At 46.7% G+C, this 27,517-nt stretch overlaps 1 protein-coding gene across 1 annotated transcript; it reads right to left on the bottom strand.

Moving 5' to 3' along the window:
- Positions 1-5,262: 5,262 nt before the first annotated feature.
- Positions 5,263-25,988, bottom strand: FUT2 (fucosyltransferase 2 (H blood group)). The gene is made up of 2 exons (XM_066373924.1): positions 25,830-25,988; positions 5,263-8,768 (listed from the first exon to the last, which is right to left on the bottom strand). Exon 2 carries the CDS (start codon positions 8,764-8,766, stop codon positions 7,744-7,746), a length of 1,023 nt encoding a protein of 340 aa, XP_066230021.1. The 5' UTR covers positions 8,767-8,768; positions 25,830-25,988; the 3' UTR covers positions 5,263-7,743.
- Between the last annotated feature and the right edge of the window lie 1,529 nt (positions 25,989-27,517).

Below are 27,517 nucleotides of genomic sequence, written 5' to 3'. Positions count from 1 at the left end.
GCATAACTAACTATTCTTACTAAGTTTATATTACTTAAATAAGCAATGTTGAATAGCCCAACACTGTATCAACATTATGTAAATCAACCTTTAGAAAAAATTCATTAAAAATATCCTCAATCTTTAATAATCTATTATATAAATGACATATTAATAGCTTATAAAAATAATACTGAACTTTCAGTCATCCTTAAAAATGCTTCTGAAACCTTAAATCAGTGTAGTTTGATTGTAGTTAAAGACAAAATTCAAACATCCTGTCCTATTAACATTGTTAATGATTCACAATATGTAGAACATACAATTAAACTTATAGAAACTGTTTATATTTCAAATAATAGTTCTAGATTGCATAAATTGTTTCAAGAGTTACAACTTTTATTGTAGGAATGAAATTTGCCTATCTATATAAGTCATATTTGTTCTCATACAGCTTTACCAGGACCTATGTCTACTACAGATAATGAAGTTAATCAATTACTCATTAGATCAATAAAAATAGCTATTAAGTTTTATACAAAGACTCATGCAAATAAAGATTTAATGCAAAAATTTAAAATAACCTGGCAAGAAGCTTGGAATATTGTTAGAAACTGTCCTCAGTATAGTATTATAAATGCTCCTCCATTACCGAGAGGAATGAATCCTAGAGGGCAACACAGTAATAACCTGTAACAAATAAATATTGCTCATATTTTTTCTTTTAAGAAACTATCTTATGTATGGTTTTATTAATATTTATTCTTCCTTTTGATAGGCCACACCTTTGCTTAGAAAAAAGGCTAATTGTGTCATTCAACATCTTTTTTTGTTAATTTTTTTAAAATTTTTTATTTTATTTATTCATTTTAGAGAGGAGAGAGAGACAGAGAGAGAGAAGGGGGGAGGAGCTGGAAGCATCAACTCCCATATGTGCCTCGGCCAGGTAAGCCCAGGGTTTCGAACCGGCGACCTCAGCATTTCCAGGTCGACGCTTTATCCACTGCGCCACCACAGGTCAGGCCTTGTTCAATATCTTATTGAAGCTTTTAATGTTATAGGCATTCCTAAAGCAATTAAAACTGACAATAGTCCTGCCTATACATCTGCTAAATTTCAACAATTCTTAGCATTTTAGAATATTAAACATACTACTAGAATTCCATATAATCCACAAGAACAAGCAATTATTGAACGCAGTAATTGCACTCTGAAAAATATGTTACTTAAACAAAAGAGGGGAGAAGAAAGGAGATTATTCTCTAGAATTATGTTACACAAAGCTTTATTTACTTTAAATTTCTTAAATACAGGGAAGATAATTTGACTGCTGCAGACATTAGACGAAAAGTAACAGTTCTAAGATTAATCAACCTATACATTATAAAAGTGAGTTGGATCAATAGGTACCTAGTGTAGTGCAACATTGGGGAAGAGGGTTTGCTTGTGTCATTGCAGAATCCGGTGAAGTCCTCTGGAGTCCTGCTCGCAGAATTAAACTAACAACATGAATAAAAACAATAGATTCTTTCCATATCTGCCCATTGCTGAGATGGAAGAAATGAATTTCAAACTAACAACATGAATAAAAACAATAGATTCTTTCCATATCTGCCCATTGCTGAGATGGAAGAAATGAATTTCAAAAAAAGAATCTTAAAGGTGCTGCTGCTTGATATTGAAAAGGCTAAAATACCAAGTTGGGGTTAACTTTAAAAACTGACCTTTAATGGTAAAAAAAATGCTACAAACTACTAAAAAAGAAGAAAATGCTACTAACCTGTTTTTAGCAATGATTGCTTTGGTAACGATTCCGGTAAGTAGAGCTGAAAATTTTAATTATTAGGCATATGTCCCTAAACCTCCATTAAGTAGAGCTATTCATTAGGAAAATAGTGCCTTTCCTATTTTTGTTAATGACTCTAATTGGCTTCTAGGACCTTTTAATGATAGAGGTCCCTTAGCACCTTCGAAAGAAGGCGTTAAATTAGAAAATAATACAACAGGAGTTGAGGGATTACCTATATGTATAGGACATAAGCCACATTGTTTAAACATATAAGCTCAAACTTGGCTCTCTATTGTCAAAGATAACAGTAAAGGAGATGAAAAAAAAAGTTTGTTACAAGAATATAGATTTAAAAGTAATACATCTGTACATAAAACGTAGTAGATTAAAGCCCTCATAGCTCCGCCCGAGTTAAAGGTCAGGGTGCTGATTTAAGGTGGCATAAGAACAATGGTTTAATTACAGCTAATGGTCAAAGTAATCATACTATCATATGGCATAGAGCAGGGATGTCACCTCGAGCTCCTCATATAAAATTTGGTCCTATACAATATCATTTGTGGAAAGTAGCCATGTCACTTAAACATATGTCAGTGTAGAAAGGAAAAATCTGGAGAAATTATCCTTCTAATCATATTATGTTAATCTTTAAGAAAAATGAAACACATTTCATATCTGCTTGTGTTAGATTGCTTTATATATGTTATAGGTGAAACCAAATAGACAGCTGAAAATTATTCAATAACTTGCAATAAGTGTGCTTTTTATACATGTATTAACTCTTCTATTCTTTTTAATAAAATAGTCAAAGTCTTTACATTTTAAGAACCTGAACAGGAGTCTAGATTCCAGTACAGATGCATCAGGGTTCCCCTTCCATGATGCTGTTACAACATCTTTTTTTTTTTTTATTTATTTTATTTTATTTATTCATTTTTAGAGAGGAGAGAGAGAGGGAGAGAGAGAGAGGGAGAGAGAGAGAGAGAGAGAGAGAGAGAGAGGGAGAGAGAGAGAGAGAGACAGAGAGAGAGACAGAGAGAGAGACAGAGAGAGAGAAGGAGGGAGGAGCTGGAAGCATCACCTCCCATGTGTGCCCGAGGAGCTGGAAGCATCACCTCCCATGTGTGCCTTGACCAGGCAAGCCCAGGGTTTTGAACCAGTGACCTCAGCATTTCCAAGTTGACACTTTATCCACTGTGCCACCACAGGTCAGGCCCTGTTACAACATCTTATTAAGTCCTTGAAGCGAACCAAGAGACTGGTTGGACTGATCATCGCCATCATTATAGGACTAATAGCTATAACCACCACGGCTGCTGTATCTGAAGTTGCATTACATCAAAATATAGCCTGTGGACTTTGTGCAAAAATGGCATAAAGATTCTGAACAACTGTGGACTTCTCAATAACGTATAAATAGTAACATTAATACTAAAGTTAATGATTTAGAACAGACTATGATTATGTTAAGAGATCAAATTGTTAGGCCTGGCTGGTTGGCTCAGTGGTAGAGCGTCGGCCTGGCGTGCAGGAGTCCTGGGTTCGATTCCCAGACAGGGCACACAGGAGAAGCGCCCATCTGCTTCTCCACCCCTCCCCCTCTCCTTCCTCTCTGTCTCTCTCTTCTCCTCCCGCAGCCAGGGCTCCATTTGGAGCAAAGATGGCCCAGGCGCTGAGGATAGCTCTGTGGCCTCTGCCCCAGGCGCTAGAGTGGCTCTGGTCAACAGAGCGACACCCCCCCCCCAGGGGCAGAGCATCGCCCCCTGGTGGGCAGAGCATCACCCCTGGTGGGCGTGCCAGGTGGATCCCGGTCGGGCGCATGCGGGAGTCTGTCTGACTGCCTCCCCGTTTCCAACTTCAGAAAAATACCAAAAGAAATCTAAAAAAAAAAAAAAAAGAGAGATCAAATTGTTAGCCTACAAAGACAAATTAAGCTAAGATGTGATTAGAATGTAACTACTTTTTGTGTTACCCCTATTTCTTAAAATCGTACTTATTTCCCTTAGGAAAATGTTAAAAAGCATTTGTTAAATCATGATAATGTAACTAAAATCATTAAATTACAAAGACATGTTCATGAAGCTTTTCAAAGAAAATTCTAACATGTCAACCTATATTGAAGGGATTAATGGATAATTTATCACAATTAAATCCTATTGAGTATATTAAAGGATTTTGGGGATCCACTGTAGGACTTAATAATAATATTAATTCTATGTTTTCTTTTATATGTAGTCTGTCGACAAATCAAAGCAAGAGAAATAAGGGATGAACGACAGAAGGCTGTGTTTTCTGTGGTTCTTCATAACATTCAGCATAAACAAAAAGGGGGAAATGTAGTGGAATAACCCATTGCATGGCCTTGGATGGGAACACAGCCAAGAAGAAAAGAATGTTTTGCCAAGAGAATTGTTTTGTGACTTGAAGGCAGGTCACTGAAACAGGTCTATGTGACTGAAGGCAGTTGCTGGGCTTTTTTCTCAGTAAAACATTCTCATAAGATTTCTGTACCTTCCAAGGTTATCCCTTGAGATAAGAGAGGAATGTTGTGGAAATCATAGAAGCAATAGCAATTAATGCCTTTTGATATTATGTTGTTATTAAGCTATCATGCAGGTGTACTCCATGTATCTTTAAGTAAAAGTTATGCTTGATGTTATGCCAATTTCTCAGTAAACAAGCTTTTTGAAGTCTTGTGAATAAAAATAGGACACAGTGCGAACTCGGGGCCATTTGCCTGAGCGAGCAGTGGTCCTTTGCTAGTCCTTGATGACATTTTGTGCTTTGGGCAAAGTGCTCAGAGACTGGTGAAATGTACCTTTGTGATTGTTGAAACTGTATGATTTGCCATGTTGTTGTAATTTGTATAATGTGCCTAATTTCCTTGCACAGGGATGCCAGTGGTGTAGATTGTGGGTAGTAAAGTGAGCATAGGGGTGGATTGTTGGGCAGATAAAATATATTATGCTCACTTTGTTAAAGATGGCGCTGCCAACATGGAAGTTGTTGCCCAGGTGATATTTATCTGTGTTGGGGGCGGGCAATAGAAACCTTTGATTCTAGGAAACTCGGATAAGTCAGTAGCTTAGTGAGCACTGAATATGAGTGGGTTTTGGAGCCCAGTGTGTGTTTTTACTTGCCCGCCAGGTGCAAGCTAGGATTAAAGATGATGGCTCACCAGTTTTTGGCTCCATTGTTTCTTTACCGACTGTCCAAATCCAATGCGAACCTGCATGGGCCAGGCGGCTGTGATGGTGGCCTTAAATACTGGCTTTACAGGGGTCCTTGTGGGAAAAGGGGCTTGAATGGGGGTGTTTCCGTGGGGTTCTGTTGGAGGATTTTTCTAGGAGAAGCAGACTTTGTTAGGGGAGGGTCTGGTGGTTTTATTGAGTTACATTGACTAACAGAATCTTGGTGAATTGGTGGTTGCTATGTCTATTTATTTAAAGAAGATTTTATTTCATGATTTTAGAGAGAGGAGAGAAAGAGAGAGAAAGAAAGGAGTGGAGCCTGACCAGGCAGTGGCGCAGTGGATAAAGCTTCGGACTGGGATGCGGAAGGACCCAGGTTCGAGACCCCGAGGTTGCCAGCTTGAGTCAGGGCTCATCTGGTTTGAGCAAAGCTCACCAGCTTGGACCCAAGGTCGCTGGCTCGAGCAAGAGGTTACTCGGTCTGCTGAAGGCCCACGGTCAAGGCACATATGAGAAAGCAATCAATGAACAACTAAGGTGTCACAACAAGAAACTGATTATTGATGCTTCTCATCTCTCTCTGTTTCTGTCTGTCTGTCTCTATCTATCCCTCTCTCTGATTCTCTCTCTGTCTCTGTAAAAAATGGTGTGGAGGAGCAGGAAGCATCAACTCATAGTAGTTGCTTGTTGTATGTGCCTTGGCCAGCCAAGCCCAGGGTTTTGAAATGGCGACCTCAGCATTCCAGGTTGGCTGACTATCCACTGTGCTACCTCTGGGCAGGAATACACTCTATTTTTATGTATAAAAGGTTCAGTTAGTTGATAGGTGTCCAGACAGAGATGGTAGTGACTTGGAGTGAATGGTGATGGTGGGGGAGGAAAATGAGTTCACACTCACAGTATATTTTGCAGGGAAAGCCCACAACTTGCTGGTGGATGGAATGTACAAGAAAGAACCAAGGGTAAATTCCAATTTTGGGCTATAGGGGAAGAACAGCGAGAGAGGGTTGGGCAGGAGAGGTTAGAGGGACAGAAAGCAAGGTGAGATATTGTCATGGCTGGCTGTGGAAACTACAACCAATCATCACATTGTTTTAATTTAGAAGCATGTAAAATACACATACATTAAAAAATACTAACAAAATAAACTAACATTAGAGTTATTATTTTTATTTAAATAGCAAAACCTGGTCCAGTGACCACTACCCATTCTATCTATATAAAATAAGACTGGAAATTTGAAAGGTGATTACTTAGTTACTGAGGCAAAATCCTATTAGCCAGTACATCCAGTGGTATCTCATTCTGTGGGGACCAAACCAAAAGAAAAGGGCTCCAAGAGCATCATTAAGGGACTGTGGAAGTCTGTAAGATGTGAGGTAGTCATTTGGGCTATGCACAAATATTGTAGGACATGCGGATGGGTTACTCTTGCTTGCCCTCTTTGAAAGTGGGTGTGACCTCATGACTTGCTTCTGTCACTGCAATATGAGTGGCACACATTTTTTTCCTATGTGCCCACTTCTGGGGCATCTTCCCAATCCTTACAGTCCTTCATTACCTTCTCTTAGAACCAAACATGGCTGCCATGTTTGCTTCAGGTGAGCCTTCCCCATGGCCTCAGCTAATTGGCCCATGGTGGATGCCTGACTCCAACATCAATGTCATTGAGGTGATCAGATTGTCTCTTTCAGGAATGTGAAACTGGCAGAGAGACAGAGAGTCTCTGTTGGCCCCCTGAAAAGAGACTTGTCACTAGTTCCATCATTACATCCTTGGGTCACCATCATTACTTGCTGGGAATGTTACAGTAGCCTTCTCATTGGTCTCTTTGCCTCAACCTTGCCCCTACAGCCCCATCTCCACATAGAAGCTGGGTATGTCCACACAGAAAATCAGACTATATCACTCCCCTAATTAAAACCCTCTGATGGCTTCCCATTGATCCTAGAATAAAACCCAAAGTCCTTGTCATGGTACACAAGGTCTTTAAGGGTCTGACCCTGTTTACTTCTCTACCCACATCTAGCTCCATGTGTTCTGGCCACTGGCCTTGTTTTCACATTCATGTATAACTAGACACCCTCTGCCACAGGACCTTTGAACATGAGATCTCAAGTGAGGGTTTCCATGATTTGTACTCTACCACTATTCCTCTCTTCTTCCTTGGTAAGAGCACCCCAATGTTCTTTCTGCAAGCCACCATGTTCTTTACAGGAGGCAGATCAACTCCTCAGCTGCAGGGGAGGGGGCGGAGTTTTATTGATGCAAAGCTAAACAAATCCCAGGGTTTCATTTCTCTTGCCTTGTAATGGGTCACATGGACATGTGATACACTTCTGGTCAGTGAGATAAGATATGAGGGGCAATTGCTGGAGGACTTTGGAAGGTGTCCTCATTCTTCAAGAGGGACCCAAGACAAGAATGAACCTCTCTTTGCTGCCTCAGGAAGAGGTTGTCTGCATGTGACACCTGGGCATGTGGCAGTCCTCTTGGGACCATGAGGGAGCCAGTCTAAGAGGAGATAATGGCAGCTCAACAAGATGGATAGAACTGGAGTCACTGATGACATTGTTGAGCTGCTGAGTTAACTAACCCTGGAGGTATGCTACCTCTGCTGACAGGAATGTGTTAATAAAACAAATTCATTGGGGCTTGTTACCTGTAGCCAGGAGCATTCTGTTACAAGAGGGAGGGGTCCTGGGACATGTTACAACGCGCTCCTCTTGCCTTGGAACTGATCTTGGAGGAGCCAGAAAGGACAAGGGGCTGCCAAGGCTAATGTCAGTGCTTCAGCAGTGGGGACAGGTCCGCGGCAATCCCGATCCACTCGGGCAGGAAGGCTGCCTCTGGCTTAAAGACTTTGAGGAAGGGAGAGTCTGGGAGGGTGTAGTTGGCGAGGTAGATGGTCTCTCCCCCCGCGAGGTAGGCGGCCCAGATCCCAAACGTCCCAATGGTCATGACGGTGTGGTTACATTGCGTGAGCAAAGCAAAGTCCTTGGTGGGCGAGCCCTCAAGGCCATTGCCAGCGAACACCACATCACCCCGGGAGGCATCGATGTTCTGCCGGCACCAGGCCATGTCGTTGCTGGTGACCACAAAGATGGGAGAGCTGTAGCGGGCCCGGAACCAGTCCAGGGCCTGTAGCAGGTAGCCCCGGTCGGCCACCACGCCCTTCCACACGTTGGGCATGACGTAGACGTAGTCCCCGCGGCGCACGTGGACGCCCACGAACGCGCCCGGCCGACTCCCATTCACCTGCAGACCCTGCAGGAAATTCTGGGCCTCCTCCCGCACGTGGCTGTGCAGGGTGAACTCCCGGAGGATCTCGTCGCGCAGGTGGTGGTAGAAGGTCCAGGAGCAGGGGTAGCCGGTGAGGCGCACGTACTCCCCGGGGATGTGGCGGTACCGCTCCTCCATCCAGTCGTTCAGGTGGTAGTTCCGCCAGGGGATGCTGCTGGCCGTGGCGCCGGGCAGGACCGGGAGGGTGATTCTGAAGATGGGAGCCAGGGTGCTGTGCATCTCGGCGGGGATGAAGGCCGGCCGCCCGTGCGTCTTGGCCAGGGCGTACAGGGTGGCGTACTCGCCCATCTGGTTCCCCAGGCGGCCTATGGCGTTGATGGTCCACATACCCCTGGGCGGCAGACTTGTGGCGTTCTCTGTCCTCACTGCTTCCTGCTTCCCTAACTCCCGCGGGGCTTGAATCTTCACTAGCCGCTGCTGAATGTGAAATATGGTGGAAGCCGTGAAGACAAAGAGGATGAAGTGGGCCATGGGGAGTAAGAAAGGCGCCTGAGGGCTTAGCATGGCTGTCAAGGAAGGGAGAGAGGGAACATTAGCCCGGACTTTAACCGGGGACGAGGCCCTGGGGAGGTGCATGAATGTGGCGGTGCTGCGTCAAGGCTTATTTTTATTTCTTTTTAAGAGAGAGGAAGAGACAGACAGGGACAGAGAGGAAGGGAGATGAGAAGCATCAACTCATAGGTGAGGCACCTTATTCATTCATTGATTGCTTTCTCATACCTGCCTTAACTGGGGGGCTGCACCTGAGCCAGTGACCCATTCCTCAAGCCAGCGACCATGGGATCATGTCTGTGATCCCATGCTCAAGCTGGCGACCGCGTGCACAAGCAGTAATCCTGGGGTGACCTGGGGCTTCAGTGTCCCAGGTCAATGCTCTATCCACTGTGCCACTGCCTGGTCAGGCTAATTGTGTGTATGTTTTTAGTCTGTGAATATACATAGTGGGTGTCTGCATATGGTGAATACAAGTGTATGGACCTAGTGTTTAGTCGGGACCCAGTTTCTAGAGAAACTCTCCATGCTCTGCCTATCTGTAGCCCCTCTGAAGGGAAATTGCCTGGCCTATCAAGAACTCAACCACTTGGCATGCCTACCCTCCCGGATACAGCAGACTGAGCTTGGGATAGACACCTGGCTGGTTTGTGGTGGCTTCTCCAGTCAGTGGTGCTGGCCTATGGTAGGTGAAGGCTGGCTTGATAAGATGACTTGGCCAATTCTTTCTCTTGAGAATTTTTACTAAAAGTCTCAGAAGGCAGTTGGCACATACATGAGAGGTTTTTGTTTTGTTTTGTTTTGTTTTCCGTTCTGACACCAACTGGATGTTCAGCAATTCAATTCCATTCTGACACTATCTATCTGGAGTCAGTATCAGAGCCCACAAGTTAAATAGTTCAGCCCCACAAGACTGCCCCTACTGCGGGCACCAGTCCCAAGTCCCAGGCCATTCATACTCTAACCAGCTGTAAATCGGGGCTCCCATGACCCCCTCCTCAGGTTTCATAATGTGCTAGAATGGCTCACAGAACTCAGGAAGTCACTGCTGACATTTATAATGATGGATCATCAGAAGAGGTGTGTAGGGTGTTGGCCCAGAGGGTCCTGGGCACAGGGCCTTCTGTCCTCGTGGAGTTGGGGCACGCAACCACCAGGCTCACGGATGTGTTTGCTAACTCAGAGGCTCTATGAACCTCATTGTTTAAGATATTTATGGAAGTTTCCTTATGTAGGCCAGACTGGTGACATCAATGACCATTGGTGATGAACTCTTCGGTTCTGTTTAGTTTCCCAGGGATGGAGGGGCGGGGCTGTAGGTTCTAATCTTCTAACCAAAACTTGGTTTTATTGATGACCGGACCCAGTCCTGAAGGTCTCTAGAGCCTTTTTATCAGAACAAAAGACATTCATATCATTATTATCACTCAGGAAAAGCTAATGATTGTATGAGCTATGTGGAAGGAACAAGGCACACATACAAAAAAATATATATCATTCTATGAGCCCACAGGTAATGTTGAAAGAGAGGGTAATGGCCCTGGCTGGTTAGCTAAGTTGGTTGAATGTTGTTTAGAAACAACAGGTTGTGGGTTTGGTCCCCAGTTAGGGCACACATGGGAAGCAACCAATGAATGAACAACTGATTGGAACAACAAATGCTGCCCTGTCTGACCTGGTGGTGGCGCAATGGATAGAGCATGGGACTGAGATGTGGAGGATCCAGGTTCGAGACCCTGAGGTCGCCAGCTTGAGTGCGGGCTCATCTGGTATGAGCAAAGCTCACCAGCTTGGACCAGCTTGGACCCAACGTCTCTGGCTTGAGCAAGGGGTTACTCGGTCTGCTGTGGCCCCACGGTCAAGTCACAAATGAGAAAGCAATCAATGAACAACTAAAGTGCCGCAATGAAAAACTGATGATTGATGCTTCTCATCTCTTTCTGTTCCTGTCTGTCTATCCCTATCTGTCCCTCTCTCTGTCGCTGTAAAAAAACAAAACAAAACAAAAACAAATGCTGCCCTTCCCCTCCCCCTCTCTCCCTTCCTCTCTATGTCTCTTTGAACAATAAGTCAAAAGAAATTAAGCCCTGGCTGGATAGCTCAGTCGGTTGGAGCCAGTAAGGCCAGTAGCCATGGCCACCATCACAGCCGCCTGGCCCATGCAGGTTCTCATTTGATTCGGACAGATGATAATGAAACAATGGAGTCAAGAACTGGTGGGCCATTAGCTTTAATCCTAGCTTGCAACCAGCGGGCAAGAAATACGCACAGTGGGAAAACACTTCCCTTTCCATTCAGGGCTCCTGTTGGGTAGATAAAATATATTATGCTTACTTTGTTAAAGATGGCATTGCCCACGTGGAAGCCCATTGCCCAGGTGATAATATTAGCTGCCCTTCTTGCTTGGGATGGGCGTGATTATATTAATGTGTGTTGGGGGAGGGTTTTCGCACCAAAAGGTTTTAAAGGGAAGAGAGATCACATTGTTCCGGGGAAGAGGGATTATGTTCTAGGAGGAGAGGAGAGAAAGGCCACGTGGAGGAGAGGAGAAGCAGCCAAGATGGTGGGGTGCTGAAGGAGAACCTAGTTTGTGCAGTTTGTGCAGAGAGAAGGATATGGGGAACAGAAGTGAATAAGGTTGGTGAGGTTGAAACCTTTGATTCTAGGAAACTCGGATAAGTCAGTGGCTTTGGGAGCCCTGAATGGAAAGGGAAGTGTTTTATCACTGTGTGTATTTCTTGCCTGCCGGGTGCAAGCTAGGATTAAAGCTAATGGCCCACCGGTTCTTGGCTCTGTTGTTTCATTACCGTCTGTACAAAGCAAATGTGAACCTGCATGGGCCAGGCGCCTGTGATGGTGGCCGTGGCTACTGGCCTTACAGCTCCCAAAACCACTGACGTATCCGAGTTTCCAAGAATCAAATGTTTCTACCTTACCAGCCCTATTCACCTCTGTTCCCCATCTCCTTATCTCTGCACAAACTGGCTTCTTCTTCAGCACTCTGCCATCTTGGCTGCTTCTCTCCTCCACGTGGCCTTTCTCTGCTCTCCTTTCTCTGCTCTCTTTTCTAGTGTAGAAATCAAAACTTTTAATCCAATATACAAACCAGGAAGTCTCTGCTACAAAGGCATTTATCTGAAGCATAATGGGATTCCTCATAAGAGTGTGCCACCCCCTATTATGCAACAGTCAAGGGTGTAGGGAAAAGCTTAGTCTTAAAACTAAGCCTTAGGCTATAAGGACTCTGCCTGCTTAAAGCCTGCTCCACACACCCAATGCAAACTATAAGTGAGCAAACATATATATCATATTTACAAACTTATTTGACCAACAGAGCCTCATCCTGGAGCACAGAGATTGCCGGTTTGATTTCCCGGTCAGGGCACATACAGGAGCAGCTCGATGTTCCTGTCTCTCTCTCCCTGCTTCTTTCTCTAAAAAAAATAAAATAAAAATGAAAAGGAAGGAAAGAAAGAGAAAGAAAGAAAGAAAGAAAGAAAGAAAGAAAGAAAGAAAGAAAGAAAGAAAGAAAGAAGGAAAGAAAGAAAGAAAGAAAGAAAGAAGAAAGAAAGAAAGAAAGAAAGAAAAAGAGAGAGGAAGGAAGAGAGAAAGAGGAGGGAAGAGAGAGAGAAAGAAAGAGGAAGAAAGGGTCGAAGCAGCTGGGACAGGTCGGACTTGGCTGAAGCAGAGGGAGGTGGTAATGTAGTAAGGTACTGTTGGGCAGATAAAATATATTATGCTCACTTTGTTAAAGATGGCACTGTCCACATGGAAGCCCGTCGCCCAGGTGATTGCTTGGGATGGGCGTGATTACATTAACCTGTGTTGGAGACAGGCTGTGAGAAGGCAGGATCCTTGTAGCCTGGAGCTTGGTTTTAGGACTAAGCCTTTCCCACCCTTTTTGATGTAGGTTGGTGCACTCTCATGAGGAATCCCATTATGCCTCAGATAAGTGACTTTGTATCAGAGACTTCCTTGTTTGTATATTGGATTAAAGGTTTGGATTTCTGCACTATATTTTTTATTTATTCAATTTTTTTTTTTTTTAGAGAGGGGGAGAGAGAGAGAGAGAGAGAGAGGAGAGACAGAGAGAGAGAAGGGGGGGAGGAGCTGGAAGCATCAACTCCCATATGTGCCTTGACCAGGCAAGCCCAGGGTTTCGAACCGGCGACCTCAGCATTTCCAGGTCGACGCTTTATCCACTGGGCCACCACAGGTCAGGTGGATTTCTGCACTATAAAGAGGGGCACCCTGGCCGGTTGGCTCAGTGGTAGAGCATCAGCCTGGTGTGCAGGAGTCCCGGGTTCGATTCCTGGCCAGGGCACACAGGAGAAGCGCCCATCTGCTTCTCCACCCCTCTCCCTCTCCTTCCTCTCTGTCTCTCTTTTCCCCTCCCGCAGCCAGGGCTCCATTGGAGCAAAGGTGGCCCAGGCGCTGGGGGTGGCTCTATGGCCTCTGCTTCAGGCACTAGAATGGCTCTGGTTGCAACAGAGCAATGCCCCAGATGGGCAGAGCATCGCCCCCTGGTGGGCATACCAGGTGGATTAGAAACCTTTGATTCTAGGAAACTCAGATAAGTCAGTAGCTTTGTGAGCACTGAATGTGAGTGGGTTTTGGAGCCCAGTGTGTGTTTTTACTTGCCCGCCAGGTGCAAGCTAGGATTAAAGATGATGGCCCATCAGTTTTTGGCTCTATTGTTTCTTTGCCGACTGTCTGAATCCAATGCGAACCTGCATGGACCGGTGTTGGGCAGATAAAATATATTATGCTCACGGCGCTGCCCATGTGAGGCCGTCGCCCAGGTGATATTAATGTGTGTTGAGAATCCTTGTAGCCTGGGGCTTGGTTTTGGGATTAAGCCTTTCCCACCCATCTTGATGTGGGGTGGTACAATCCAATCATGCCTCAGAGAGGTGACTTTGTATTAGAGACTTCCCTATTTTGTATATTGGATTAAGGGTTTGGATTTCTACACTATAAAATTGGGGCAGAGCAGGAGATTGCGCTCTTGGTTCCTGAGATTATCATTAGAAGAGAGAGCAGAGGAGAGCAGAGAAAGGCCATGTGGAGGAGACCAGGAGAAGCAGCCAAGCTGGCGGAGTGCTGAGTGAGATGCCAGTTTGTGTAGAGTTTGTATCTGGGATAAGGAAGGAGATGGGGAACTGAGGAGAATAAGGCTGGTGAGCTAGAAACCTTTGATTCTAGGAAACTCGGATAAGAACCTGTATGGGCCGGGCTGCTGTGATAGTGGCCCTGGCCCTGGCTCCTGGCTTTACAGCCGGGCAGCTGTGATGATTGCCCTGGCTACTGGCTTTACAGTGAGCAATGAATGAGTGGGTTTTGGAGCCCACTGTGTGTTTTTACTTGCCCGCCAGGTGCAAGCTAGAATTAAAGCTAATGGCCCACCAGTTCTTGGCTTCATTGTTTCATTACTGTCTGTCCGAATCTAATGTGAACCTGCATGGACCAGGTGGCTATGATGGTGGCCATGGATACTGACTTTACAAGTACCAAAAAGCTGCAAAATTAATATTGATATTCTAGGAGGAAAGGTCAGGCTTTCCTGTCCCATCCTTCCTTTGGGGAGGGGAGGGAGAAGAATGTAGAAGTTTCTGGCTTGCAAGGACAATGGGTCATTTAGTTTTAAATCTAAAATAAAGGTTACCCAAGGAATTTCTTCTCTTTCAATAAGAGACATAATTTACATACCACCTTACATCGATTGTGGTTCCTCCTCCATTCCTGGAATCCTGAGAGTAACATACCTCTAGGCAAAGGAGGGAAGATAGATACTAAAAGATTTGTAAATATCTTTGATTTTATTACCTTGAAAGTTTTAATGTCTCTATAGATTCCCTAAACAAATGTTATAAGCTTGTGCCATAATGTCATGCTCACCCCAGCCTATGTGTAATGAAGGGTATATAACCAGCCTCTGAAATACATTTGGCATGAACGATTTGGATCCGCAAATGCCCCATGTTAGCCATATGCAGCGGGCATATTTAATAAATCTCCTCCTTTAATAAAACTCCTTAAAATTCATCTGGACTTGGTGTCTCTATGTAAACCTGCAGAAGTAAGGTACGGTACTTTACAGCATTTGGGGTATAGTACCTTACAACAGTGTTGGGCAGATAAAATATGTATTATGCTCACTTTGTTAAAGTGGCGCTGCCCACGTGGAGGCCGTTGCCCAGGTGATATTAATGTGTGTCTCTGTGGGCAGGCAAACTCCTTGTAGTCTGGGGCTTGGTTTGGGGATTAAGCCTTTCCCACCCTTTTTTGATGTGGGGTGGTACAATCCAATCATGCCTCAGAGAAGTGACTTTGTATTAGAGACTTCCCTATTTTGTATATTGGATTAAGAGTTTGGATTTCTACACTATAAAATGGGGACGGAGTGGGAGCTTGCACTCTTGGTTCCTGAGATTAGCATGAGAGAGCAGAGAGAATAGAGCCAGCAGCGGAAGGAGGCTACGTGGAGGAGGCCAGGAAAAGCAGCCAAGATGGCGGAGTGCTGAGTGAGATGCCAGTTTGTGTAGAGTTTGTATCTGGGATAAGGAAGGAGATGGGGAACTGAGGAGAATAAGGCTGGTGAGCTAGAAACCTTTGATTCTAGGAAACTCGGATAAGTCAGTAGCTTTGTGAGCACTGAATGTGAGTGGGCTTTGGAGCCCAGTGTGTGTTTTTACTTGCCCGCCGGGTGCAAGCTAGGATTGAAGACTATGGCCCACCAGTTTGTGGCTCCGTTGTTTCTTTACTGACTGTCCGAATCCTATGCGAACCTGCATGGGCCAGGAGGCTGCTGTGATAGTGGCCCTGGCTTCTGGCTTTACAAACAGTAACCGTAATAGCTGAATAGATGTGCAGAGTCCTCAACAGAACTGCAGTTTCTGGCCAAGAATCCCAGCAAATCCCTGATTTATTTGATTAACTTGTTCTTATCAACTCTGATTATAACAGAAATCCGTTCCAGGAGTGGGTTGCAAATCACAGATCTTCCAGGAACAATAGGGGACTCCCTATGGTACCACAGGAGGTAGGGGGCTGTTGGGCAGATAAAATATATTATGCTCACTTTGTTAAAGATGGCGCTGCCCACGTGAAAGCCCGTTGCCCAGGTGATATTAATGTGTGTTGGGGTCAGGCTTTGGGCAGGCAGGATCCTTGTAGCTGGGGGCTTGGTTTTAGGACTAAGCCTTTCCCACCCCTTTTTTTTTTTTTTTTTTGTATTTTTTTCTGAAGCTGGAAATGGGGAGAGACAGTCAGACAGACTCCCGCATGCGCCCGACCGGGATCCACCTGGCACGCCCACCAGGGGCGATGCTCTGCCCACCAGGGGGCGATGCTCTGCCCCTCCGGGTGTCGCTCTGCCGAGACCAGAGCCACTCCAGCGCCTGGGGCAGCAGCCAAGGAGCTATCCCCAGCGCCCGGGCTATCTTTGCTCCAATGGAGCCTTGGCTGCAGGAGGGGAAGAGAGAGACAGAGAAGAAGGAGGAGGGGGGGTGGAGAAGCAAATGGGCGCTTCTCCTATGTGCCCTGGCCGGGAATCGAACCCGGGTCCCCCGCACGCCAGGCCGACACTCTACCGCTGAGCCAACCAGCCAGGGCTTCCCACCCTTTTTGATGTGGGGTGATGCCCTCTCATGAGGAATCCCATCATGCCTCAGATAAGTGACTTTGTATTAGAGACTTCCCTATTTTGTATATTGGATTAAAGGTTTTGATTTCTTCACTATAAAGTGGGGCAGACTGGGAGCTTGCTCTCTCGGTTCCTGAGATTAGCATTAGAGAGGAGAGCAGAGAAAGGCCATGTGGAGGAGGCTAGGAGAAGCAACCAAGATGGTGGAGTGCTGAAAGAGAAGTCAGTTAGTGCAGAGTTTGTGCAGAGAGAAGAAGATGGGGAACAGAGGTGAATAAGTCTGGTGAGCTAGAAACCTTTGATTCTAGGAAACTCGGATAAGTCAGTAGCTTTGTGAGCACTGAATGAGTGGGTTTTGGAGCCCAGGGTGTATTTTTACTTGCCCACTGGGTGCAAGCTAGGATTAAAGATAATAGCCCATCAGTTCGTGGCCCTGTTCTTTCATTACCGTCTGTCTGAATCTAATGCGAACCTGCATGGGCCAGGCGGCTGTGATGGTGGCCCTGGCTACTGGCTTTACATTAGCACTGAGAAATTTCTATCCTGGGACATAAGACTTGAAACAATTGTTTATAGAGTGAAGAAGTTAATCTGAAGGATGAGACGTTGAGGAGGTGCCTGCTGAGCCTGAGCAGAGCAGCCATAAGTGAAGGAAAGCAGGAATTGAACCAGCGCTGACCCACCATTATGTGTCTAGGAGCCAGTAAGGAGAGGTCGAGCAATGATCACTTGGTATCATTACTTTGTTATTGCTAAAAATTGCATCTAGAAATGATTGGTGGGACTCAAGTCTGGACCCATACCTGGGCCATGTTGCCACAGTCAAAGTCCAGGTTTAGTCACTGATTGAGCAAGATGGAACCCTGAGTGATAGGTGTGAAGCGATCTGGGAGGAGTCAAAGGGATGAAGGCCTTCTGCTCTGCCCCCTTCCTTTTCAGTAAATGTGAGGCTCCCGCCCACTCTTCTGATAAGTCTTCCTCATGAGCATGCTTTAATTGGCTGGATCCCCTGGAGGCTCTGCACAAAGGTAGACTAGAGACAAAAGATTTCCAATCAGTCTGGCTCAGGGCCTGAGTTCATGGTCAAAGTATTGAACCAAGCGACCATTAAGAAAACATTGGGGCTAAATCAAGCAGGATGTGACCACTATGGAGGTGTGGTCCATTAGGGTTAATTATGGCTAATAAAAATTGGCATAGCACTTAACTTCACAACATCCCAGCTTCTTATAAATAGTCACCTGTTGGTCAAATAAGTTTGTAAATATGATATATATGTTTGCTCGCTTATAGTTTGCATTGGTGTGGGGGACAGGCTGTAAGCAGGCAGGGTCATTATAGCTTAAGGCTTAGTTTGTGTGTGTGTGTGTGTGTTTTTTTTTAAAGATTTTATTTATTCATTATAGAGAGGGGAGAGAGAGAGAGAGAGAGAGAGAGAGAGAGAGAGAGAGAGGGAGAAGGGGGGAGGAGCAGAAAGCATCAACTCCCATATGTGCCTTGACCAGACAAGCCCAGGGTTTTGAACCGGCAACCTCAGAGTTTCCAGGTTGACACTTTATCCACTGTGTCACCACAGGTCAGGCTTAAGGCTTAGTTTTAAAACTAAGCTTTTCCTCACACCCTTGACTGTTGCTTGATGTAGGATGGTGCACTCTCATGAGGAATCCCATTATGCCTCAGGTAAGTGACTTTGTATCAGAGACTTCCTTGTTTGTATATTGGACTAAAGGTTTTGATTTCTACACTATAAAATGGGGCAGACTGGGAGCTTGCTTTCTCTTGGTTCCTGAGATTAGCATTAGAGAGGAGAGCAGAGAAAGGCCACATGGAGGAGGCCAGGAGAAGCAGCCAAGATGCCGGAGTGCTGAAGGAGAAGCCAGTTTGTGCAGAGTTTGTGCAGAGAGAAGAAGATGGGGAACAGAAGTGAATAAGGCTGGAGAGGTAGAAACCTTTGATTCTAGGAAACTCAAGATACGTCAGTGGTTTTGAGAGCCCTGAATGGAAGGGAAATGTTTTTCCACTGTGTGTATTTCTTGCTTGTCGGGTGTAAGCTAGGATTAAAGCTAATGGCCTACCAGTTCTTAGCTTATTGTTTCATTACCGTCTGTCCTAATTAAATGTGAACCTGCACAGGCCAAGCAGCTGTGATGGTGGCCGTGGCTACTTGCTCTACGTTTGGCGTAGTTGGCAGGATTTGATACAGATTGGTATGGAGCCACCACCCCCTTTGAGCCCTGGAGTAGAGGACTGGCGCTGTTATGGTTCCCCATGGCTGTCCTTTCAGAGGCCGTAGGCTGGCTGACTTTTATAGCCATGCATGAGGAAACCAAAAGCTCTGGAAGAGGCTGCCCAGGACCTGCAAACTGAGCAGTGGAAGGAGCTAGAGCAAAAGTATAAAAAAGAGATGCTGACCCTGGAGCTGGAGCAAGCACCAGAAGAGGCCGACCAGGTTCACAAGATTCACTTGGAAATGGAGCAGCCACTGGAAAAGGAATCACAGCCTTGTGAGTTGCAGATTGCCCTGGACATTGTGAAGAGCCAGCAGCAGCAGGAGGCCATGGTTGAGGCCAAGGCCAGGCCTGGGCTGCAAGGCCCGTGAAGCAGAAGGCGGCGGTGGCCCAGGGCTCAAGCCTGGCAGCAGGAGCTGATGTTTTCAGTTCCTCTTTGGAGGATGAGGAGAGTTGGTCTGGAGTTGCGATCCGCAGCCTCCAGAAGATGAGAGCCCAGCAGCAAGGAGTACTTACTATGCCCCTGGTAGGTCTGCGATTTTGGGACATAGGGGTGAATGCCATCATGCTCTCTGGAGCAGAGATTGAAATGCTGACTGCCATTGCCACATGCTCCCCTTTGGGAAAGTGTAAGACCTGCCAGGATGGCAGGGATGAGGGGGGTGACTGAGGCCTCATGCTTGGATTGATTCCTGGACTATGACTGGAATGAGTACTGGCTCCTTTGTTGGATGGACTTACGAATTTTAGACAATATAAAATACTCTGAGGGGGGTAGGGACAGCTTTGCTGAAGGCCCTCCCCCTGCCCCAGGAAGCTTTTCCCATGGCTAGAAAGAAGTTCGAAGACATTTTGCACTTTTGGCAAAGTGCTCAGAGACTGGTGAAGTGTACTTCTGTAATTGTTGAAATTGTATAATTTTTTTGTCATGTTGTTGTGATTTGTGTAATTTGCCTAATTTTCTTGTGCAGGAATATCTGTCCTTTAGATTGTGAAGTGAGCAAAAGGGGTGGAATGTTGATCAAATAAGTTTGTAAATATGATGTATATGTTTGCTCGCTTATACTTTGCATTGGGTGTGTGGGACAGGCTGTAAGCAGGCAGGGTGGTTATAGCCTAAGCTTAGTTTTAAGACTAAGCTTTTTCCACACCCTTGACTGTTGCATGATGTGGGGTGGTGCACTCTCATGAGGAATCCCATGATGCCTCAGATAAGTGACTTTGTATCAGAGACTTCCTTGATTATATATTGGATTAAAGGTTTTGATTTCTACACTATAAAATTGGGCAGAAAAGTCCATGCTGGAGGAGAGCAGAGAAAGGCCACGTGGAGGAGAGAAGCAGCCAAGATGGCGGAGTGCTGAAGGAGAAGCCAGTTTGTGCAGAGAGAAGGAGATGGGGAACAGAGGTGAATAAGGCTGGTGAGGTAGAAACCTTTGATTCTAGGAAACTTGGATAAGTCAGTGGTTTTGGGAACACTGAATAGAAAGGGAAGTGTTTTCCCACTTGTGTGTATTTCTTGCCTGCTGGGTGCAAGCTAGGATTAAAGGTAATGGCCCACTACTTTTTGGCTCTGTTGTTTTATTACCGTCTGTCCCAATCAAATGCGAACCTGCATTGGCCAGGTGGCTGTAATGGTGGCTGTGGCTACTGGCTTTACAGTGGGATAGTGAGACAGGCTTCCAAATGCTCCCTGACTGGGATACACCTGGCAATCTCTGTTTGGGGCTGATGCTCAAATCAACCAAGCTATCCTCAGCACTCAGGGCCAATGCTTGGAACAGTTGAGCCACTGGCTGTGAGAGAGGAAGAGAGAGAGAAGGGGGAGTGGGAGGGGAAGAGAAGCAGATGTTTGCTTCTCATGTGTGCCCTGACCAGGGATCAGATCCAGAATATCTGCATGACGGGCCAATGCTCTATCCACTGAGCAACCCGGCCAGGGCCATGGTACCTTTATTTAAAACAAACAAACAAACAAAACAAAAAACAAGAACAAAGAAACCTAATATGCAGTGCATAGTGTACCATATGATATTGGCCCAAGATGGTCCATTGTTGGCCAGTCCATGATGTGTGTGAGTGGGTTCTGACTCAATAGAATAAGCTGTGCCAAGCAGATACGGTCCTTTGGGAATTTGGAATTAGAAGCACAGAGAGGGTGACATGTTGATTGTAGGCCTGGCCCCTAAAAAGCCTTTTAGGGTCCAGCTAGTCGGCCATGTTAAGCTGTTGGGCAGATAAAATATATTATGCTCACTTTGTTAAAGATGGCGCTGCCCATGTGGAAGCCTGTCGCCCAGGTGATATTAGTTGCCCTTCTTGCTTGGAATTGGCGTGATTATATTAATGTGTGTTGGGGACGAGCTGTGGGAAGGCAGGATCCTTGTAGCCTGGGGCTTGGTTTTAGGACTAAGCCTTTCCCACCCTTTTCGATGTGGGGTGGTGCACTCTCATGAGGAATCCCATTATGCCTCAGATAAGTGACTTTGTATCAGAGACTTCCTTGTTTGTATATTGGATTAAAGGTTTTGGTTTCTACACTATAAAATGGGGCAGACCGGGAGCTTGCTCTCTCTCGCTCCTGAGATTAGCATTAGACAGGAGAGCAGAGAGAGGCCACGTGGAGGAGAGGAGAAGCAACCAAGATGGTGGAGTGCTGAGTGAGAAGCCAGTTTGTGCAGAGTTCGTGCAGGAAGAGAGAAGGAGATGGGGAACAGAGGTGAATAAGTCTGGTGAGCTAGAAACCTTTGATTCTAGGAAACTCGGATAAGTCAGTAGCTTTGTGAGCACTGAATGAGTGGGTTTTGGAGCCCAGTGTGTGTTTTTACTTGCCCACCAGGTGCAAGCTAGGATTAAAGATGATGACCCAGCAGTTCTTGGCTCCACTGTTTCATTACCATCTGTCCAAATCCAATGCGAACCTGCATGGGCCAGGAGGCTGTGATGGTGGCCGCGGATACTGGCTTTACATAAGCCATATCTAAGATGACCCAGAGAAATCCATGAGCACTGAGAAGTCATCCCTGACACCAAAAAGGGAGTAAGATCACATGAGGAGAGACAGTGTCACTGTGCCCCGATGGTTCCCAAGTTTCTGTTCTCCCAGGCACGGGCACTTTCCTTCCTGTCCAGGTGCCCACGGGGTTTCTGGAGTCCCAGTCCTTGACTTTGGCGCAAGAGAAACGGTCTGGGAACCGGGAAGCAGGAGGAAGCTGGCAGAAGAGGAGGGAGAGCTCCCCGGGGAGTGGCCTCCTTCCTTCTTCCCACTTCCGCTGGGCATTCTCTCTTCCTTTCTCCAACTAGACTGTGAGCACTTACAAGGCACAGAGTGCACTTGGCTCCTCTGTTTGGCTTCTAATTTATCAAGTACAGGATAAGGGATAACATGGCCAAGGGAAATGGTTGTGGAAAGGCAGAGGATGGAGGGAAGGAAGGTATAAAGGGATGGAGAGAGAGAGAGAAGAGGGAGGGAAAGAAGGGAGGAGACAGATGAAAAAAGAGAAAAAGGAGGGAAATAGACATGAAGACATGGAGAGCCTGGCCTGTGGTGGCGCAGTGGATAAAGCGTCAACTTGGAACACTGAGGTCACCAGTTCGAAACCCTGGGCTTGACCGATCAAGACACATATGAGAATTGATGCTTCCTGCTCCACACCCACCCCCTCTCTCCTCTCTAAAATAAATAAATAAATAAATAAATAAATAAATAAATAAATAATCTTAAAAAAATAAATGGAGAAAAAGACAGAACAGAGCCAAGAAGAGAGAGAGCAAGCAAAAAAAAAAAAAAAAAGAGAGAGAGAGAGAGAGACAGAGATAGAAAGAATGAGGCAGGGAAAGAAAGATAAGGAGAAAGAAACAGAGAGTAATAGAAAGACAACAGTAGAGTCAGAGAGAGGGAGAGAGAAGTAAGGTTGTCCCCAAATGTCCCATCTCTAGCCCCTGCTGTCCCAGTTCCAGTTTTCTCTAGTCAGCCCCTCTCAGCCTCAGTCTGTTCACACAGCCCTGCGAGGAAAGGGCCAGTGTTTCTTCTGTTCCCTGTGTAACCCCACAGCCCTTGGAAACTGGGCTCAGCACATAGTAGGTGCTCAGAATATATATATGCAGAAGGAATTATTTAGGGATAGGACAACAGGCTCAAAATGGAGTTGCTTATGCTAAGCCCCATGTCACCAAACAGAGACCTAACTTAATTCCAGATCCAGCCTCTCCTAGGAATGGAATCTTACATGGGTTATTCAGGAATCTTCTGGTTAGCACTGGCTACCCCTGTCATCCCCCTAAAGGAAGGTGACCTTGCCACAACCAATCCATTTTTGTCTAGTATATACTATAACTCCTTCTTCCTTCTTCCTCTCTCTCTCCCTCCCTTTTCTTTTCTTTTTTTCCTTCCTTCCTTCCTTCCTTCCTTCCTTCCTTCCTTCCTTCCCTCCTTCTCTTTCTTCCTTCTTCTTTCTTTCTTTCTTTCCTCCTGTCTTTCTTTCTTTTTAATATTTTCCATTGATATTTTGAGAGAGAGAGAGGAAAAGAAAACGAGAGAGAGGAGCATCAATTCACCATTCCACTCAGTTGTTCCATTTAGCACTCATTGATTGCATCTTGTATGTGCCCTGACTGGGGGCTGAGCCTGCAGCCTCGGCACACTGGGATGATGCTCTATCCACTGAGCCACCCTTCCAGTGCCTTGCCTAGTATAACTTTTTTGTTCCTGTTCCTTTCTGTTTATAAGAGTCTCATTTTGGACGGCTACTCAGCCATCCTTTCTGTCTACTTGATGTGATGCTGCCCGATTCATGAATCATTGAATAAAGCCAATAAGATCTTTAAATTTACTCAGTTGAAAAAAATAAACCAACCCAAAACAGGTCCCCACCGCTGTCTGGTCCCTGTCTGGCTTCATCTGCTTCCCCCCCCCCCTCCCTTCCTCCCTCCTTCTCTCTCTCTCAGTCCCCACCCTGCCAGCACGCCTTGCCTGCAGTCCCTCATTTCCCTACAGCCCTCTCCCTCCTTTGTGGCCTCTATCCCTGGTGCCTAGTAGGTGAGAAAAATGCATATTAGAAGAACAGATCCTCACAATTAAATGTCTTCCTCTCTGGGCTGGGAGTGGGCACCCCTGAATGTCCCTCCCAGAATTTGTTTACGAGCAGACAAACAGGTAATAGGGATAGTTTCTTTTGAGTGGAAAGAAAAGCAGAATATTCTGGAACAATATCTGTCAACATCCTTAGAAGGGGGCTTCCCCTACTCACCCAGGAAGGCGGAGGGGCCCCAGCCCCGTGCCCAGCATGGGAAGGGGGACTGGTCTCCGGACTTTGACCCCTGACCCTATCCAAGGCTGGGGGGAGGGGAGGCAGAGGTGGGGAGAACCACAGGGGGAGAACCCCAGTCTCTGGGAGTGAGGCCTCGCTGTGAGGTTCTTAAAAACTTTAAGCCAGGGGTCCCCAAACTACAGCCCCCAGGCAGCATGCGGCCCCCTGAGGCCATTTATCCGCCCCCACTGCACTTCTGGAAGGGGCACCTCTTTCATTGGTGGTCAGTGAGAGGAGCATAGTTCCCATTGAAATACTGGTCAGTTTGTTGATTTAAATTTACTTGTTCTTTATTTTAAATATTGTATTTGTTCCCGTTTTTTTTTGTTTTTGTTTTTTTTTTACTTTAAAATAAGATATGTGCAGTGTGCATAGGGATTTGTTCATAGTTTTTTTTTATAGTCCGGCTCTCCAACGGTCTGAGGGACAGTGAACTGGCCCCCTGTGTAAAAAGTTTGGGGATCCCTGCTTTAAGCGAAGGAAACAGACTCAGAGACTGATCAGATATGGCGAGGTGGAAACAAGCTGAGCTGGGCAAGAGGAGCGGGGAGGGCATCGGGAAACCCCTGGCCAGGTGTCCATGGGGAAATTTTGGGGCATGCCAATGGCCTGTCCTGGTGTTAGGTTGCAGGGCTGCTTTTGGTAAACAGGAGGAGCCTGCTGTCCCGTAGTCCTCTGAGGTCAGGAAGTCCTTCTGGGGATCTGCCCTCAGTCCCTACAGTTGCGCCAATCACTTCAGGCAGACATGGGGTATGTGAAGAGAGGACTCAGGAAGGATGTGAAGAGAGGATGGTCCATCCCCTGGGGGGTAGGACACAGAATGGAAAGGTGGCCCAACTTTGAATGAAGAATCCGGCCTCCAGAAAAGTGAGGCCCCAACATCTGCCGGTAATTTCGATTAAACTCTCTTGTTCCATCCACCTCTCTAAACCAGATCCAGGCGCATCCCCTCCTCTCCAGAGCCTGGCCCAGCCTCATGGCTGCCCCCAAGACCTCCGCACCTGTTTACACACTCAGAGCTGGCCCTGCCCCTGGCCGCTCACAGCCCCCCAGCGCTCTTCCCCACCCCACCCTACCGCTAGGCACGGTCACCAACTGATCTTACACAATAGCCCCTCTCTCTCCTTCCCGTGCTCAGCCCCGTCACATCCCTTGATTTGCAATCGGGTTCCAGCTGCTCTGAAAGCCCCTCCCTAACTCCTTGCCAGCCCCTCCCAACTGCATTCTACCCTTCACTGCATCCATACCCCGCCCTCAAGCTCAGGTCACCCAATTCCGTCCCCACCTAGCTCCCCGCTCTCCTTAACTTACTCTGGTGGTGAGAGTGGCAGCCTGGGGTCTCCGAGAACCCCCGGGGCCTGTGCTGGGTCCTGCCCTCCCTCCCGGAGGTGGGGGAGCAGACCCTAAGAGGGGACCTGGGAACTGGTTCTGCAGACCTGCCTGGTCTTTTCATCTGTACACTCATTCTCAAGTTGGTTCCAGGAAACTGGTGACAGGAGGGAGGGAGAGAGGGAGGGAGCAGGTTGCCTTGATCGGGGGAGTAACAGAGGGGTGGGGGCTCAATAATAGATCTAAAAGGAAGGGACGGAGCTGAGGAGGACGCTGGCTCAGAGGTTGGATGGCCGATGTGCTGGGGGCCGGATGGCGGGAGTCTGGGTAGGGAGGGACGACCCTCTGCCTGCTTGGGGAGGCCCCAAGGTGGGCAAGCACTCCAGGCGGGATTAAAGAACAAGGGTGGGACGACTGAGTCTCCAGTAGCCAAGTCCCTGCGTTCAGATCTGCTCCCAGCTCTGGGCCTGTGCGCGCGTGCCTGCGTGTGTGTGTGTGTGTGTGTGTGTGTGTGTGTGTGTGTGTGTGTCCCTTCAGGCTGCGACCTCTCTCATCATCTCTTACCTGGTTCCCGTCGCAGGAATTGGGGAGTTATGACAAGTGTCTTGAAGGGACGCTCAGTGGGTTACTCCCCTTGGGGTCAACTCTTCACTCAGAAGTCTCCAGAACCAGTCCTACCCTGTAGCGGAGGGGAAAAACTCCACCCAGGATCTACCTGGCCTCCCGGAGCTGATGGGAGGCGGGGTGAATGGGCTACTGGAGCCAGGTGAGCCAGTCCTCCCTCCCCACCTGCCTGCTGAGAGGCAGGTCCGGAAGGCAGCCTGGAGGAGGGGGTTAGAGTCCCGCTGGGCCAGGCTTTTCCTGACTCCAAGCCCTCTCAGGGTCCGGTCTTTCTTTTTTGACAAAAAAACCTGGTAGTATTCAGCCTCATTCCATCTTCACAGCAATCCTGCGAGGTAGAAACTTTCAGTAGCCCTGCAGTGCAGGAGTGGAAACCAAGGCACAGAGAGGTGATGGGACTTGCCCAAGGTCACACAGCTAAAAAAGCTACAGAAGCTGGAATTTGGAACCAGGCAGGACTGAATCTTGGAAATACACCTGGCAAACAGCACATTTTCCCAGTTTCCCTTATTTCAAAAAAAGATTCCCGGCTTAGGAAATGAACATTGTGCATCCCCTGAGTGTGCGTCATGGGTCCGGGCGATTCTTGTCTACCGCTGCCAAAATCAGGTGCAGAATTGACGAGGAATTTTACTGGGGGCATCCTGTGGGCACCGCCAGAGCCCCAACAATCTTACTTTGGAGGAGGGACAAGCAGCCCCTGTGGGTCCCTGAGTGAGGTGACGGAAGGTTCCCGGCATCACCTATGCATCTCTAAACCCTTTCACCCCTTCTGGGCCCCCAACCCCCAGAGCCTGAATCCAATCAAGCCTCTCTCTGTAATCTCCAGTTTTCAGAAAACAGGAGGATAAAGTTGCCTGGGAATTGACACCATGAGGATGCAATCAGCCAAGTCCAGAATGTGGGACAGTCTGCAGGACAAACAACCTGGTTTCCCCAAGCATTCAGTGACATGGGAAAAAAAAAAAACAAGGAACCTTAGAACATACGCAAAGCAGATGCTGGTCTCACAGACGTTTAAGCAGATTTTTTTGCCTGTAAGAATGTCAGACAGAATGAATATTTAAAAGTCATGGGGATGTAGGATGATTCTTCATGGTGTATCTCTTAATAGCCTTGGCCCTCAGTCTTGAAAGGCGGTGATGGCTTCACAGACAACTACTATGACACCTAAAAATGTCCCCCCACACCCCAGATTTTCCAAATGTCCCTGGGGACAGTACTCCCAAATTGAGGACTGCTGTCCAACCTTTTGCTCTCCTGTTTCAAGACCAGGGGCAGCTGGCAAACTCTTAACAACCAGCTGTGTGAGAAAAAAGACAACTCTGGTTGGGCTACCAATTTCCCTGGTGTGACTGCTCCCATTGTGGTCAATTTTAAACAACCAACATGACATCGCTGATGGCAGCATTAGGAAGAGACGCATAGCTAAACACAGAATATTCCTTCAAACAGACACCGTAGATATAAATAACCTCAAGGAAGGGATGTCCTGACTCCAGCATAGCACTGCTTGGAGTCTGCCTTAGTCTTTGCTGCTTCTCATTGGAGCGGACAGTAGTTGCTCCTCATCTAGGCCCCTGGAGATAGGTCCAAGTCAAGTAGGGTGACTGGGGGATGGAGATTGATAT

This window comes from Saccopteryx leptura, chromosome 3 (assembly GCF_036850995.1).
Source record: "Saccopteryx leptura isolate mSacLep1 chromosome 3, mSacLep1_pri_phased_curated, whole genome shotgun sequence".
NCBI lineage: Eukaryota > Metazoa > Chordata > Mammalia > Chiroptera > Emballonuridae > Saccopteryx > Saccopteryx leptura.
Note: the sequence above shows the minus strand (reverse complement) of the source record. Positions and strands in the feature narration are given on the sequence as shown.

Excerpts from the sequence above, each read along its gene's own strand:
- FUT2 (XM_066373924.1), bottom strand. The coding sequence starts at position 8,766 with ATGCTAAGCCCTCAGGCGCCTTTCTTACTCCCCATGGCCCACTTCATC.